General features: G+C 39.7%; 1 protein-coding gene across 1 annotated transcript; it reads right to left on the reverse strand.

Moving 5' to 3' along the window:
• Window positions 1-14,074: 14,074 nt before the first annotated feature.
• On the reverse strand, window positions 14,075-15,372 carry LOC149842302 (putative WRKY transcription factor 11). Its single transcript, XM_090001364.1, has 3 exons — window positions 14,696-15,372; window positions 14,387-14,512; window positions 14,075-14,255 (listed from the first exon to the last, which is right to left on the reverse strand). Exons 1-3 carry the CDS (start codon window positions 15,355-15,357, stop codon window positions 14,099-14,101), a joined length of 945 nt encoding a protein of 314 aa, XP_089857490.1. The 5' UTR covers window positions 15,358-15,372; the 3' UTR covers window positions 14,075-14,098.
• Between the last annotated feature and the right edge of the window lie 315 nt (window positions 15,373-15,687).

A 15,687-nucleotide genomic window follows, 5' to 3' on the forward strand; every position in this document is an offset into this window, starting at 1 on the left:
ATACAGCTATACAATAGAAGCCTTCTTTTATTCACTAAAACATGCCTCCCTCAAATTGGAGCATGTAAGTCACAAATGCCCAGTTTGCTTTTGAGAAACACAAACTGTTCTTTAGCCAACGATTTGGTGAATATATCTGCTAGTTGAAGATGAGATGGAACATATTGAGTATGAATTACTTCAGCTTTAATTAGATCTCGCACCAAATGACAATCAATCTCTTATGTTTAATACACTCATGCATAACTGGATTAGCAGAGATTTGAAGTGCTGACGTGTTATCACATAAAAGCAAGGCTGGCTGGATGATTGAAACTTGTAAATCTGCAAGTACGACTTTAAGCCACAAAATTCCATATGAGGTATTGGCCAAAGCGCAGTATTCTGCTTCAGCAGAAGACCGAAATACCATGTGTTGATTCTTTGTCTTCCAAGAAATCAAGGCACCACCTAGGTAAATACAATACCCAGTGACTGAATGCCTCGTGTCCCTACAAGCAACCCAATTAGCATCACTGTATCCTGTCAACTGTAGACTGTTATCTGCTGGAAACAAAACTCCTTGTCCTGGATTTTGTTTGAGATAATGAAGCAGTTTAAGTGCTGCTTTGTGATGAACTAAAGTAGGACTTTGCATAAATTTGCTCAAGGTATAAACTGTAAACATAATATCTGGCTGTGTAATTGTAAGATAGATCAATCGACCAATAAGTCATTGATAGACAGTGGGATCAAACATTGGTGTCCCATCATTTGTTGACAAGCTAAGTCGCTGCTCCATAGAAACATCTAATGGCTTGGCATTGAGCAACCTTGCTTCATCCAATATATCACATACATATTTTCATTGAGATATGAAAATGCCATTCTTGGATCGAGCTAATTCAATGCCAAGAAAATACTTAAGAGATCCCAAGTCTTTCATCTTGAATTGACGATGCAAATGACTTTTGAAATTGCTTATTTGTTGATCATCATTTCCAGCGATGTTCAAATCATCGACATAGGCTAACACTGTAATAAAAACCTTGTCATTCTTATATGTGAACAGTGAATAGTCATTTTTAGATTGCTGAAAACCATAGGCTAATATTACTGAAGAGAACTTCGCAAACCAATTTCGTGGTGCTTGTTGAAGTCCATAGAGTCATTTGCGTAGTTTGCAAACCCTTGTCTCATCTTTGTCTGCATAACCAGGCAACAAAGTCATGTATATCTCTTCATCTAAGTCTCCATTAAGAAAAGCATTATAAACGTTCATTTGATGAAGAGACCAATTAAATATGGCTGCGACTGAGAGCAAGCATCTCATCGTAACGAGCTTAGCAACATGAGCATATGTGTCATGAAAATCTAGTCCTTCAACTTGAGCATAACCTTTAGCCACTAGACGCGCTTTGAAACACTCAACTTCTCCGTTGGAATTGTACTTGATTCTGTATACCCAACGACAACCAATAGGTTTCACATTTGATGGAGGATGAACAAGTGTCCAGGTTTCATTTGTTTCAAGAGCCGCAATTTCAACTTGCATCGCTTGAACCCAGTTAGGATCTTGTGAGGCTTGAACAAAGGATGTAGGTTCTTTCTGCCGAGAAATTGAGAGTAGAAAGGCTTTGTGTGTGGAAAAATTTTTGCAGAATGACACATACTTTTGTAGAGAATACCTGATTGAGTTTCTTCCTCCAAGTGATGTCGAAGCAGGTGAATGAATTTTAGCAGCTCCACAATAGAAATCTTTCAACAAAACAGATGCTTTGGGTATCCTTGTTGTACGTCTTGGTTGCTGATTCAAACGGTTGCTTGTAGACTTTGAAGCAAGAAGTCTATGAGAATTATCAAAAACAGTTTGTGTTATAGAAGGATTATCAGTTGTAGGTAAATTTAGTTCTGCTATAGCTGATTCTGAATCATTTTGAGCATCAAAATTGCCATGCTCAGTTGTTGGAGAGTTAGAAATTGATTGAGTAACAGGAATGTCTGAAACATGCTGTTCTTGAGATTTTTGTCCTTCTATCTAGTTCTCAAACTGTTTGCCTAGATTATCTTCTATTGGTAAAGGAGTTATAGAGGTAGAATCTAAACTGTTTATTGATTTAAAAGGAAAAACTAGTTCATTGAATACCACATCTCGGTTTGAAAATATCTTTTTGTTTTCAAGATCATAGACTTTGTAAGCTTTTTGAGAAAAAGGTTAGTCTAGGAAAATACATTTGTGCGCTCTTATATCAAATTTAGAAGCAAGTGTTAGATTTTTTGCTTAGCAGAGACAACCAAATGTTTTGAGATGAAGATAATTTGGTTTTTGTCGAAATAATTTTTCATAGAGTGTTAAACCTTGTAAGCATTCTGTGGGTGCTCAGTTTATAAGATATGTAGCTGTCAAAATGCATTCATCCCAAAATTTTAAAGGTACACTAGATTGAAATTTTAAAGCTCTTGCGACATTGAGGATGTGACAATGCTTCCTTTCAACCACACCATTTTGCTGTGGTGTGTGAGGAGAACTATGATTATGCACAACACCTCTTTGTAGCAAAACAAATTTGAGATTATTTGTGAAAAAATCAGTCCCATTATAGGTTCTTATTTTCAAAACATGTGTTTGATACTGTTTTTCAATAATATTTATAAAGGTTTGTAGTAAATATGATGTTTCACTTTTATGTTTCATTAAGTAAGTCAAAACCTATCTAGTGAAGTCATCTACAATAGTAAGAAAATAATGTGCTCCTGAATTCCAAGATGACAATTGGAGCCGGTGATGAAAAAGGTGGACTTTACATTTTTCAGAACTGAATTCAAGAAAAGGCCTACTAACTAATTTAACAACTCACTTAACTGACTAACAGTAAAACTAATTTTACAGCTAAGCAACAGAATATACAGTTATACAACAGAAGCCTTCTTCTATTCACTATAACAGCTTCCTTCATCTTTATGTAACCATCTAGTTGTGAAAATGACCATGGGTTCGATGGATGAGGTCCTACTTGGTCCAATGATGTTCACGCATCCATGTCCTGTGTGGGTGCCACCAAGGTGGTCAGCTATGCAGTGGCATGCTTCCTGGCCGGCTGCAATATGGGCCTTCATGGTGCTTGAAGGATCCTTGTCCAGTGGGCTTGAAAAGTTGTATCACGGAAAGGAGGATTATTTTTCATAAATTGGATTGATTTTCCACAGAGAAGTTAAGGACATTGTTAGGTATTGATTTGCAATACCATGCTCTCAGCTTTTCTGGAATATGAATGTTGACAATCAGGAAATTCTTGACACAGTAGACAATTAAAACGCTCTCCCCACCCCCACCTAGGGATGTAAACACTAGACATAATTCTTGCTTCACGGTTATTTTATTTTTCATTTGCATCCATGATGGTTGACTTACATCCCTTTTTTGGTAACAATCCAGGAATGTAAAGTACCATGAACCAGATCACTGAAAATGTGGAGAAGCGAGGTTGACACTACCGCTCTGCACCCGGGTTCAACCCCAGTGGGGAAACTGTTGCTTTTAAGAAAGCGCATTTGTTGCATACCTCCAAGCATCAGTTTTATCAATTCCTGTAGAAAAAGCCCCGAAATATCAACAATTTTTTAGTGATACATGGAGATCTTTAAATAAGATTCAAATGTATTCAAATCCAATTCGAATTTTGATTATTCAGATATCCATTTTTCCAAGGCCCATCTCAGTACTCTTGATCAATGGCAAATTCAATCCATTTTTCAACACCTCAGTCGTTTAGACATTATATTGGAATGACGAGGAAACTTCTACTCTTGTTTTTTAGCTTGTATGGTAGCTAAGACCATTTGGGGGCATAACTGAGCAGTTATTTGGTCAGCATAACATCTAACTCTTCCACCAGATGTCTATTTTGCCTTACAACAATGGGGCCAAGTTACATCCTCAGATTTGATCTCCCATCAAGCATGTCTTCTTGCTTTTCAATTGAGAATCGGTAAAATCTAGGAATTTAGAAATCTTATTATTTTCAAGGATTCTCAATTATAAAAAATTACAGATTTTTTGCCCCAAAGGGGTTTGGCGTAGTGGGATGGGACTTAGGCTGCTAGGAAGGTGGTCTAGGTTCAAATCCCATAGGCATCTCACCTCTTGCGCAAGCCAGAGTGTGGTGACTCCCTGGAGGCAAGGGGCAAGTCCATGGAGTTTTACGCTGCCAGGACAGCGACCGTAAGTACAGCAGGTAAAGCTAGCCGGACTAGGTCTCTGATCCTGGGGATGGTTTCTCTGTCTAAATAAAAAAAAAAATATCACAGATTTTTCATGCAGTTTTAAATGTTGTTCGTGAGCCTACACTATCCACGTTTTTTGTCATTCCCATGTCATCGTTAATAAATGTTTATGCTGATCGTTGGGAACCACCCCTCCCTGGTTGGCTAAAGACTTTAGTTAAAGCAATGGTGGAGCATTGATTTTACTATACGTGACCATTCTGGATTAAATCTTTTTATCGGTTGGTTTACTGCTCATAAAATCCTCATTCATAATGAATGTGATCTGTGGTGCAACATACTGTCTCTTCTTCCTACCAACTCGCAGATCATCCTAGAGTCTTCATGTTTGGACATTATCTCTCTAGTTCAGAAAACATTATTGCAAAACACTTGTACATGTATGGTGAGCCAGCCTCTTCTTAGCTGCATCTTGAAGTTCAGCATGTCTTATTGTCAATAAACTGATAAATCTTGTAATTATATGTGGTATAACCTTGCTCAATATTCGGTGCAGCGAGAGTAAACCGTATTTGGAAAGATAAACTACCTGAGTGATTTCCTTCTCAATCTGAAAGCTTATCTATCCAAAAAAAGAAGAAGTTTCTTTTAAGTTCATGGTTGAACGCTGAGAAAACCTATATAGATACACCTGTGAATGATATAGCCTATACGTCTTTTTTTTATTCTGAGCAGTGATAAAACCTACGTCACAAACATACAGGTGCAGCGCGAGTTAAAAAAATTGCAAAATAAGACTTGAGAACACAGTTTTTTTTTCAACTTTTAACCAATAACAAACTATTTTATTGCCCACAAGGGCTCGGCTCATCTGGTAAGGGCGACTTGTGAAAGTCACCAAGTTGGCGGAATGTCACAAGTTCAAAACCCACTGGTGGCATCTTTTGCCGCAAAGTTGAATCTGGGGGTACTCCCCAGTGGGCGGAGGGACCTCAAGGGTTTTAGCAACTGGTGGCCGCCAACGTGCGATCAATAATAGGGGGCTTTTTCCCTTAGACTTCCAAAAGAAAATTATTTTGTGATATTCTAATACATAAATAATAACTTTCATTAAAACCAACTAAATTTACATTATAGTGACCTTTTGCAAGTGTCCATGCCCGCAGGGTTTCGCACACCTGGTTAGGTGGATCGGCTTGAGGCTTTCAAGTTGAAAGAAGGTCCTACTTGGTCCAATGTTGTTATCATTTTTATCCTTTAGGTAAGCCACTTTATCAGAGATTTAAAGTAGAATTTAACTAATGGGCCAATACAAATTTACTATGAAAATCAAGCAATAATCACTCTTATGAAGGGTAGAGCGGATTGCTTTAAAAGTAAACACATAATGGCAATATATCATTATATTTATGACATGATTGAAAAGAATAAAATTCAAGTCAATTACTTACCTACCTCTGATATTGTCGATCCCTTAACAAAAGCCATATCTAAAGAATTATTTTCAAAACATGTATCTTGTAAGGGATTGAGATGTGTCTAAGTAAGACATTTCAATGAGTGATTAATAACAAACTACTTCATTGCTACATTATTGACACTAGTGTCAAACTCTTATAGCGGGAAGAGAAATCTTGCATCATGATTTGGTATGCATGGCCAATTGGGAGATGGATTTGAAAAAGATCCGAATCCAAGTAGCCATGCTTATTTCAAACATGGTCTCATGCGATAAGGTTAGAGGTGGGCCCACTCTCACCTTATTGCATAGGATGCCCACCAAATACAGTTTTAGAAACTGTTTGGATTGCACCAAACATATTTCCAAGTCGGTTTTTCTCTCTATGCAGGAAAACTGTGATGCATGGTGAGATTACTGGGCAACGGCTATCCAAGGGAGGAGGAGTTACCCTAGCAATTGCCCTCTCTATAAGATGGCATTCTCAGAACACATATAAGATCCTTATCGAAAGTTCAAATAAGACCCTTAAGCAAGCCCTGAAATACCAAAACTCTCTTTGCTCTTTGCTATTGTGCACTTCAAGGTGATCCTACGAAGATCTCCTATAGGATAGTGCCAGAGGGCATCGTTGGTGGAAATGTTGGGTTCAGTGAGATGACAGAACAACAGGGGCAACACTTCAGGAGGAACGTCTGGCGCGTGTGTAGGGGCAGCTCCAGCAATTAGCTTCCTCTAGCGAGCAGCGTAGCGTCAGAGAGGGCAGAGATGTGCTTGTTTTGGTGGAGAATGAGGGATAAAAGATGTTTTCCCCTCCCGCAAAACTTTTAGGGGCTTTACTGGAGCAATTTGGGGCTATGAGACTAATTTCAAAGATTTACGGGCGCAAAGCGAAATTGCGCCAGTGAAAATAACATTTTTCTGATGCAAGATTCAAATGAGCCAGATAAACACTATTTTTTTTTGGCGCATGTAGGGTTGCGCCAAAAATGATGTTTTCAAGTGCGCTACGTTTCCATGCGCCAATGTAAGCTTTTTCTTTGACCCCACCCTTTTCTGCGCCAGTAAAACACGTTTTACACTAGCTCTATGGCCGCAGTGCACCAGTAAAACTCAGATTTCTTGTAGTGTAGTATGGCTACCACTTTGTATGATGTTCAATGGACTGATATGGATCAAGATTGGGTCCCCCTTTGTAATTGTTTTTCTTATCTGATTTGATGCAATAAAACAGGTAGGGTTTGCCTAACCCCAGCTTTCTCTGTCGAAAAAAAATGAGAGAGAGAGAGAGAGAGAGATGTCCTGGTCATGTCAACTGATCACAGCATTCCTGACTTGCACGTGTCACCAAGGACGCCCGTGTCCCTGCTGCAGCCTAAAATCGTTGTTTTGGATTGCCTGATCAAATCTGTACCATGGATATCAAGGATCGGATCTAGTTGGCAATGTAGATCTGCATAAACTATGCCTTAACTGGACACATTATCAGATTCGGTATTTCTATCCCATCCTTATCAAACCTACAGGATGCATGGTTATGGTTTAAGAATCCAGATTAATATCTAGGTCATCACATCCCTAGGTCTGTCAAACGGACAGATATCCTACCCATTAGGCAGCACCTGAACATGCAGCCGGGTTGGGGTTACCATTAGGTAAATATGGTAGCTTGCGGTCCGAGTCCCTAAAATACACTACAAGAACATCGTGGATTAGCGACAGACTATATTCATCACTAATCCGTCGCTAAACTGTTTAACGATGGATAGCGCTCATCGCGAATTTTTGCTCACTAATTAGCGAAAAACTTATATGTCATTACTTTCGTCGCTAATTTGTGATAGATTAGCGACGGACATTATTCGTCGCTAATCCGTCGCTAAATTTTAAAAACAAAATAAAAAAAAGTGATCCATGTCGGGCGGTATTCCGGCAGCAATAGGCCGGACTTGTACCACACCCGACAGGCATTGCACAGAACGGCAACTCTGCCTCGTCGTCGGACTTGTATTGTCCTTCGTGAACCGGTGCTCTCCGGCGTCGCCGTCCTCCGTGAACCGGCATGCTCTCCGGCGTTGACGTCCTCCAACAATTGCTATGCCTCATCATCGTCCTCCGTGAACCGACATCGTCGTCCTCTGTGAACCGACATGCATGCTCTACGTCCTTCGTAAACCTGCATGCATGCTCTCCGGCGTCGCCGTCCTCCGTGAACCCGTATGCATGTTATCTGGCGTCGCCGTCCTCCGTGAACCCGTATGCATGTTATCTGGCGTCGCCGTCCTCCGTGAACCAGCGTGCGCTCCGACGTCGCCGTCCTTCGAAGAAGTCTGTTTAAATCGAGCGAGGTCAGTTTAAATTTCGAACGGGGAGAGGAAAATTTTCGCGCTCAGTTTAAATCGAAAATTAGCGACGAATTTAGCGAGAGAATTTTTCTATTGCTAATCCGTTGCTAATTAGCGACGAAAAAATTCTCTCGCTAAATCCGTCGCTAAAATATTTTTCTTGTCTTGAGAATTAGCGACAAAAAAATTTGGTGTCGCTAATCCGTCGCTACTTAGCGACAGATTCATGAAGAAAGTTTTTTCTAGTTAATCTGTCACAAATTTGCGATGAAAAAAATTCATCGCAAATTTTCGTCGCTAATTAACATTTTTCTTGTAGTGATATGTAATTCAGTTAAAGGTGCTTTTGTTGTGGTATTGAACCACTATAACTTATGGTGGTAGACACTTTTTTTGAATTTATAGCCCGAAGAAACTGCACCCGAAGACCTGAACACTGGCTCAGCCTGCCATACTTATGGTCGATGTGTCGACAACATAAAACTCTGAGATTAAGACCCCTCCCCCGTGCCTTTGCTATGTGTTGGGTTGCGCAGAACTGCAACGCTCCATGAGAATTGAACTTTGACTGCCCGTCTAGCAGCTAAGACCCCACCCCACTACGCCAGGCCCCCTTGGGGCTGGTGGTACACTTGATTTACATAAATCTGATATTTCAAAGTAAAACTAACCTTTGGATCATAATTAGCATGCCCTATTTACTTTTGTCGTGTATTAAAGTTGAACCTAGCAGGATGTTTTATACCATTTCTAACCCACCCTTATCTTCATGAACCTCTGAAATCGAATCTCGTGGTGTATTAGGCACGGGTAAAATCACCCAATATAGACAAGTCTGTCCTGTTAACAGCCATAGGTATGCACCATGTAGAGGAGTAAACGTGGGGAATTCGGTTTGGCTTATGGTTAATCCAGTTATGAAGTAGAATATTTGGAAGGAAGTTCAAATCCAAATCCTAACTCGGACTTCTTATATTAGGCTCGGTTTGCGTGCCGATGTTGGAGAGGAGATGAAGAATTGATGGGAGTGTAGAGGAAAATGGGTGATGAGAGTAAAGTCGTCAACTACCCCAGGCGGATCTAGGTAGAGGCCAGGGTGTGAACGTGCCCACCTTGACCTGAAAATATCTACTGCATATTAAAAAATAATATATATATATATATATATATATTTATAAAATCACAAGTGTATGATTTTTTTTTTTATATATTTATGCAAAGAAACTGCTCTTAAGATCAAAGACTTAGTTGCACTAGCTCTCTCTGCCGTGTAAAACTCTCTGGGCTTACCCTTTGACCACAAGGAATCGCCATGCTTTGGCTTGTTCCAGGGATAATGCTCATAGGATTTGAACCTAGACCTCCGGCCTAACAACCTTGGCCCCATCCCATTAAGTTAAACCTCTTTGGGGCTCATAAGAGTATGAATGAGTATGTGGTTATATACATTAGTTAAAAGATTTTTTTTTTGCCATAAGTCTCAAGTTCAAATCTCTTTAGTGTTAACTTTTAGAAATATGTCAAGGATTCAATTTGATCATGTTTAAAAACCGAATTTGAATCCGCATCTGAGATTTTTCATTCGGATTTAATTTTTTTTTACCAAATCCGACTAAATGTGTTCCGTCTGTCGTGTATCCAACCCAAACTTGTGCCATATACATTTGTAGTGCTCGTGCTTAGGGGTGTCCACAGGTCAGGTATGACTCGATCTTGACCCATACAGGATCTGGTAGGATCACAGTTTGGTAACAAAGGAAGGGGTCCGATTAACTATTCCGGTCGGCCCCGTAAGGTTCAATTAAATGGGTTGGGTATGGTTCATGAAAGTTTATACCAAACCTGTATCTAACTCAGTTTTGATTAAGATTCACAAATTTTAAATGTAAAATCTTTAAAACTTTACTAGGTGTGAATTGGTTCATATTTGAAATTTTTATCCTTTTCGGGTATGATTTTTTTTAAAGATCTCAGATCTAGATCTGACATTGACACCTCATAGTTGGATCGCCGGTTTTGGACTTACTCATTTTGATGGAGGTCCGACCCGTTGACACCTTATCTGTGCCCACCTTAGTTTAGATTCCCGGGTCGGACCCTACTACATCCTTGTGAGTGGAGATGTAGTTGAAATGGCGTATCTCCACCCTCTTTTCCACTCTCAACACCATTTTTTATCTTCCAAAACAAGGTTACCAAGCACATGTAAAAGGTAAGTGGTATTAATTAAACCCTCGTTAAATACCATATCTCCTTCCATCCATAGTAGCCAAACTAGTCCTCCTCAACTCTTCGGGGTTTGCCTTTCTGTGTAAATCGTGATTAATCGAGAAAGAAATCAGTCTCGGCAAGCAAATTCCTCGTCAAGGTGTGATTAATAGGCAAAAGCGTAAAAGTCATAATTAATTGATAAAATAATAAATTATAAATAATTAAAAATAAAAATAAATTAAAGTTTATCTAGCTAGTCAGTCATGCTCTTAAAATTGATAGCATGATAATATCCTAATTATATACTAAAATTTTGTCAAAATGTGCTACACACACGCATATATATATATATATATATATATATATATAAGCAATCAGCCTATAAAATCGATGACAATAACAATGCTGAAATTAATATAGTTTAATAGATTCTAAAGAAGTGGTTATTTTACTTTTATTGTTGAACATATTAAATGAATATTAGCTTATAAATAGATAAATATACATAAAATACTTTTATTGTTTGCCATATCTATTTTTTAAAATTTTATTTTTATATAGATATTCTCTCATTTTATTGACAAATTAAAATTTTCAATTTTATTACTATCTCATAAAGTAACATACTTTTTAATTCATATTATTATTTTTAATTAAAACAACTTGACACTAAGATGAATTCTCTCTCTCTCTCTACTTGTCCTTCCCATGATCCCATCAAGGGCATAGTCACAAATCCAAGTTAGGGTGGGCACACACACATATAGTATATAGAGAAGTGAACATATTAGGCCCGCTTTTCTCTGCCCTGTTAGGCCAATAGCTTGAAGTGTTTTATGATAGATCTCAACCGTTAGATGTGTTTATCATGCTCAATATCATGTTTTATTGATGAAAAAATATATTTTTATGAGTTGAGAAAAATTGATGCTTGAAGTAGCCATTGATTTTTGCATATTCCTTCAGATTTCGGTGATCCAAAAGCCGGTTCTCACTAAACAAAACCTATAGATCATATCTATCGTGTTAGATGTGATAAAAAAATATCAAAAAACTATTATTTTTTAATAGGCCTAACGGGGCCAGCTTATTGTTCTGCCCCCCCCCCCCCCTCAAAAATCATTGTTTTTAGCATTTTTTCTTACATCTAACACCATAGATGTGATCTATAGGTTTTGTTTAGTGGGAACAGGCTTTTGGACTGTATATAGTTTTTTCGGGTGACCCAAAATCAATGGCTATGAAGGTATCAGTATTTTTCAGCTCATAAAAACATAATTTTTTTGTCGAAAAAACACGATCCAATAGTCAATTGCCACTAAATAGAGCATGCTAAACACATCTAACGGTTCAGATCTATCATAAAACATTTCAGAACTATAAAGCAGAACCGGGCAGAACGAGTTGCGCACCCTGGCCAATTACATGTAGCTCCGCCCCTGTTCCCATCCACCACCACATTAATGCACCTCTTCCAACTTCGAATGAAGCACAAATTAACCTTCCTTTGAGCAGGCGATATATCAGCTTTTATTATCGCTGACTCGTCGCTTGAGCAGATTGCGATTCATCGATAATTTGGTGGATGAATCGTCGATCTCGGCTACGCTGCTCCCATCCCCAACTCCCAAACGGATCCTTGAAGTAAGATCCAAAACAGGTTTTTTTAGGTGTGATGACTGTATCTAAAGATAAGAAAAAGCTTGAGAACATGTGAAAAGTGTAAAACAGATCGATTTTGATCGAAATTACCAATACGAATCCATGCATTAAAAAGTCCAAACACGTAAGTCTGAATCTTATGCCAATATGATTGTACGTTTCGAGAACAATTAATGCATCGAATTCAATTCATCCCCACCCACAAAAAAGAGCGATCACATTGCACATTTGTGATGTGCTGCTACCGATTCAAGATAAGCGATTCATTCTGTATCGGTCAAAAAATAATAAAAAATATTATGTAGCATTCTGTTAAAACTATTAAAATAATATTAAATTTTATTTTTAAATATTTTTTATACTTATGAAAAATAACCGATTCAGTGGTGAAGCTATCCATTTTCTGCGGATACGATACAGGTAACATTCGCCCCAACAACAGATGGTGGGTGCTCACCTGCAGCAGCACATTTGAAATGTGCAATGTGAGAAAGAGAGGTTCAAGGAGTTTTTGATGATTAATTTCCCTTCCCACCAAAGCTTTGACTCTTTTTGTGAGCTCCTCCCCCTCGGTCTTCACACCCACACCCACACCCACAGAAACAATACCTACCCCCAAGAAGGTCGTGCCAATTGTGGGTCCCACCTCGTGACCTTGCACACCATCTGGTCCATTCACCTGAGACCACTCGGCTCAGACTGGAGCCTTGGGCCCAAAGCTAGCAACACAATCGTCTGTCAAATTGGCATTCCTGTCCATCGTTAGATTGCCAAACCTAAGAGACTGAGGCGCCTAGTATATGAACCCAGACCACCACGGTCTAAGCCCCTATCCCACTACGCCAAACCCCTTTTGGGGCCCAGCATGAATGACTTGAACGTGTGAATTATCAGTGGCGTTACTGACAATTTGGTGGTTTGGATCAAGAAAGTCATAAGTCAGTGGGTCAGTTCAAACCGTGTCGGTGTACTCGCAACGTTGCCCTACATCACTGAAAAAAGGGGTCGTTTTCAGATACCAATCAAAACTTGTTATCAAAACTGATATACCCACCAAAATTTTCAGAATCTAGTTCGGACTCAGGAGGGTTCAAACCTGGATCTGTCTTTGACGTGCAGGTATAAGATCCGAATCCGGGTCTGATCGGATCCACCATAAGAAAAACCATGCCCGGGTCCTATAAAGATTACATGAACCATACCCAGTGCACACCCTATAAAATAATATCTTTTTATCTCTTTTACATTTTTTTTATCATCAAGCCTTGACCCTATAGGGTTTGGCATGGGTTGGGTCCAGGTCAAACTGGGCTCATTATTTATACCCCTAGTGACCACCTAGCTTGAATAATCTTATCAGGGGATTCCTACTGAAAAATCACTACCACATTCTAACAGCCGGTAAAAACCGTTTCACCAAATTCAACCTTCTCAAATTGTGTTCTGCAAGTTATGAAACTCCATTTCTTTAATGATAGTTTGAAATTAATGATGCTTCAAAAAGCTGACACTGAAATTTCAACCGTGGAAAGAACTCTTCTATTTTTCATCGGTTGATTGAATTTTGACCTTCTGGTGATCTCAATTAGTAAAAGTTGGACAACAAGAAGATGGCAATTGGTTTTATTTCTCTTATATATAGTAATATTCGTTTCCCCTCATTTGTTGCGTTTGATGTGGAAGTTGATTATGCCACGGAAAACTTTTCCAAAGGTAGTAGGTGGTGGTTAAAAATGGCGATTTTTCCAAGTCAATGTTAGATATTTTTTAAGATGAACAAACTTTAGCTGTTGTAATGATGTAAACGAATTGGATGCGCAACATAATCAAAAGCCACCAGCCACCGAAAAAAAGAAAAAGGAGGGAAAAGAAAAGGATTCTTTTTATGGAAAAGCGAGTACATAAAGCTAGTCAACCAAGAAAATCCTTATCTTTTTTTTTTTTAATATCATAAAAACGTATCTTCCTCTAAACTGCACCAATGTCCAGGTTGGTCACATACCACAACGATAACAGACAAAGAAAGAAAGAAAGAAGAAAATTAAATATTTTTTTTACCACGAATTTACATAATTCATTGACCATTATATGAAGTGAACTACTATACTTTGTTTCATCTGCATCATATTAAGATGAGAACAATAAGAAAATGGGAAAACTGAGTGAGAAAATGGGTGTCAATGAATGTCAAGTTTCTCCTCCTGCATCTATTAGTCTCTCAAGAGGACTCGAACATCAGACCAGCTGTGTTGTTGGTCTGGGGATGGCGATGCTCTCCCTCGTACGTGACGATTAGCATCGACGGATCGTCGGTCGACCGCTCGACGTGCTTTCTCGCGGGGCACCCTCTTAGGCTACTGCATTTGTAGTATCCTCTGCACAACAAGATATGAGACAAATGAGACACTTCTCGCTAGCTCTAGCTAACACCCTTAAGAGCACTCAATTGATAGATATCAAAAACCATATCACCAGGGAGGTGTATATATATATATCAGATATATACCTTGGGTATGGAGAACCCTTTATTGGTTTCTGGCCATATTTTCTCCATGAGTACTCGTCGGCAGGGATATCAGCAATCTTTGAACTAATGGCAGGAACTCTTATGACTGTCTTTACTTTGGATTTCCTAAACACACAGAAGGAAAATAGAGGTAATTTAGTAACACGGTATAGAATCACATCCAACTATGTCCAAGGCTGCTAAAGGCCAAACATTTCTTAAATGAAAGAAGCTGGATTTATATTGGATCTAGCTTTTGTTTGTATTTCTATGGAGTTGTTATAAGCACGAGAGAATAAATCATCTCACCTCTTCTTAGGTCTATGGCACCTTCCATGAGCATCACATTTGCCGGAATTCTCTCCCGGAAACACGTGAACCCCCAGACACTTCTTCTTCGCCGAAGCAGTCGACGACGTGAGCGGCGGCCGGCCAGATGACAGGACTCCGACATGAGGAACAGGGGCCGAGAACGCCTGGCCACCAGAGATGACACTCCCGTCCCCGGCCATCGACGAGAGGAACGAGCTCATCGACGACATCGACCACGAGATGCTCGAGCTCGTTGTGCTCTCCTTCTGCGAGCCACAAAAGGCGATCGAATTGTAATTCACATGAGCAGCAACAGAAGGAGGTGGAGGAAGACAAAGAGCAGACTGCTTCGACCGTGACGATGGTAGTGGATCAATCGAGTCTGCCTGAGGCTCAGGCTCGTCGTGATTGGTCGAGAACACCGGTGATGGGCCTCGACGAAATCGAGCATGGCCGGTCCGGTTCATTAGAGCGTTCATCTTCTTGAGCATGGGCGCGGTCAGATCGGCGACCTGGCCGCAGTTGAGGTTGAAATCGGGTAATTTTTGCTGAGAGAGGAGGAAGAGCAGGTGCTCCATGCTACTTACTCCCGTGGAGGCGGCCTCCTCGAGACCCAATTCCTCGCCGATATTGTTGAATCCCATCGTATCTGCGGCCATTCCCTTCGAGCCTACTAACCGGTCTGATCTAGACAACTATTAAATTCTCTCTTTCTCCCTCTCCTTCTTTTGTGGGTAGGTGGAGGTGGGGAGCTAAGGGTTTATATAGTAGTGGGAACCGGGAGAGGCCGGTTAAAGTCAGAGTTGACTAGTAGAGTCAAAGGTGACTCCCTAATCGGACGGCCAATGGTCTCTGCTTCTGAACTGGCATCGAGCGGCCAATCCGATGATATTTTCCACGTGTAGGGTCAGGGTTGTACGTCGAACCCCTAAGCTGTTAGACAAATGAGAGACGCGTTTCTATATTGGCTGTTTTCATTTTGACTTTAA

The sequence above is a fragment of the Nuphar pumila genome, chromosome 3, assembly GCF_984573655.1.
Source record: "Nuphar pumila chromosome 3, dmNupPumi1.hap1.1, whole genome shotgun sequence".
Classification (NCBI taxonomy): Eukaryota; Viridiplantae; Streptophyta; class Magnoliopsida; order Nymphaeales; family Nymphaeaceae; genus Nuphar; species Nuphar pumila.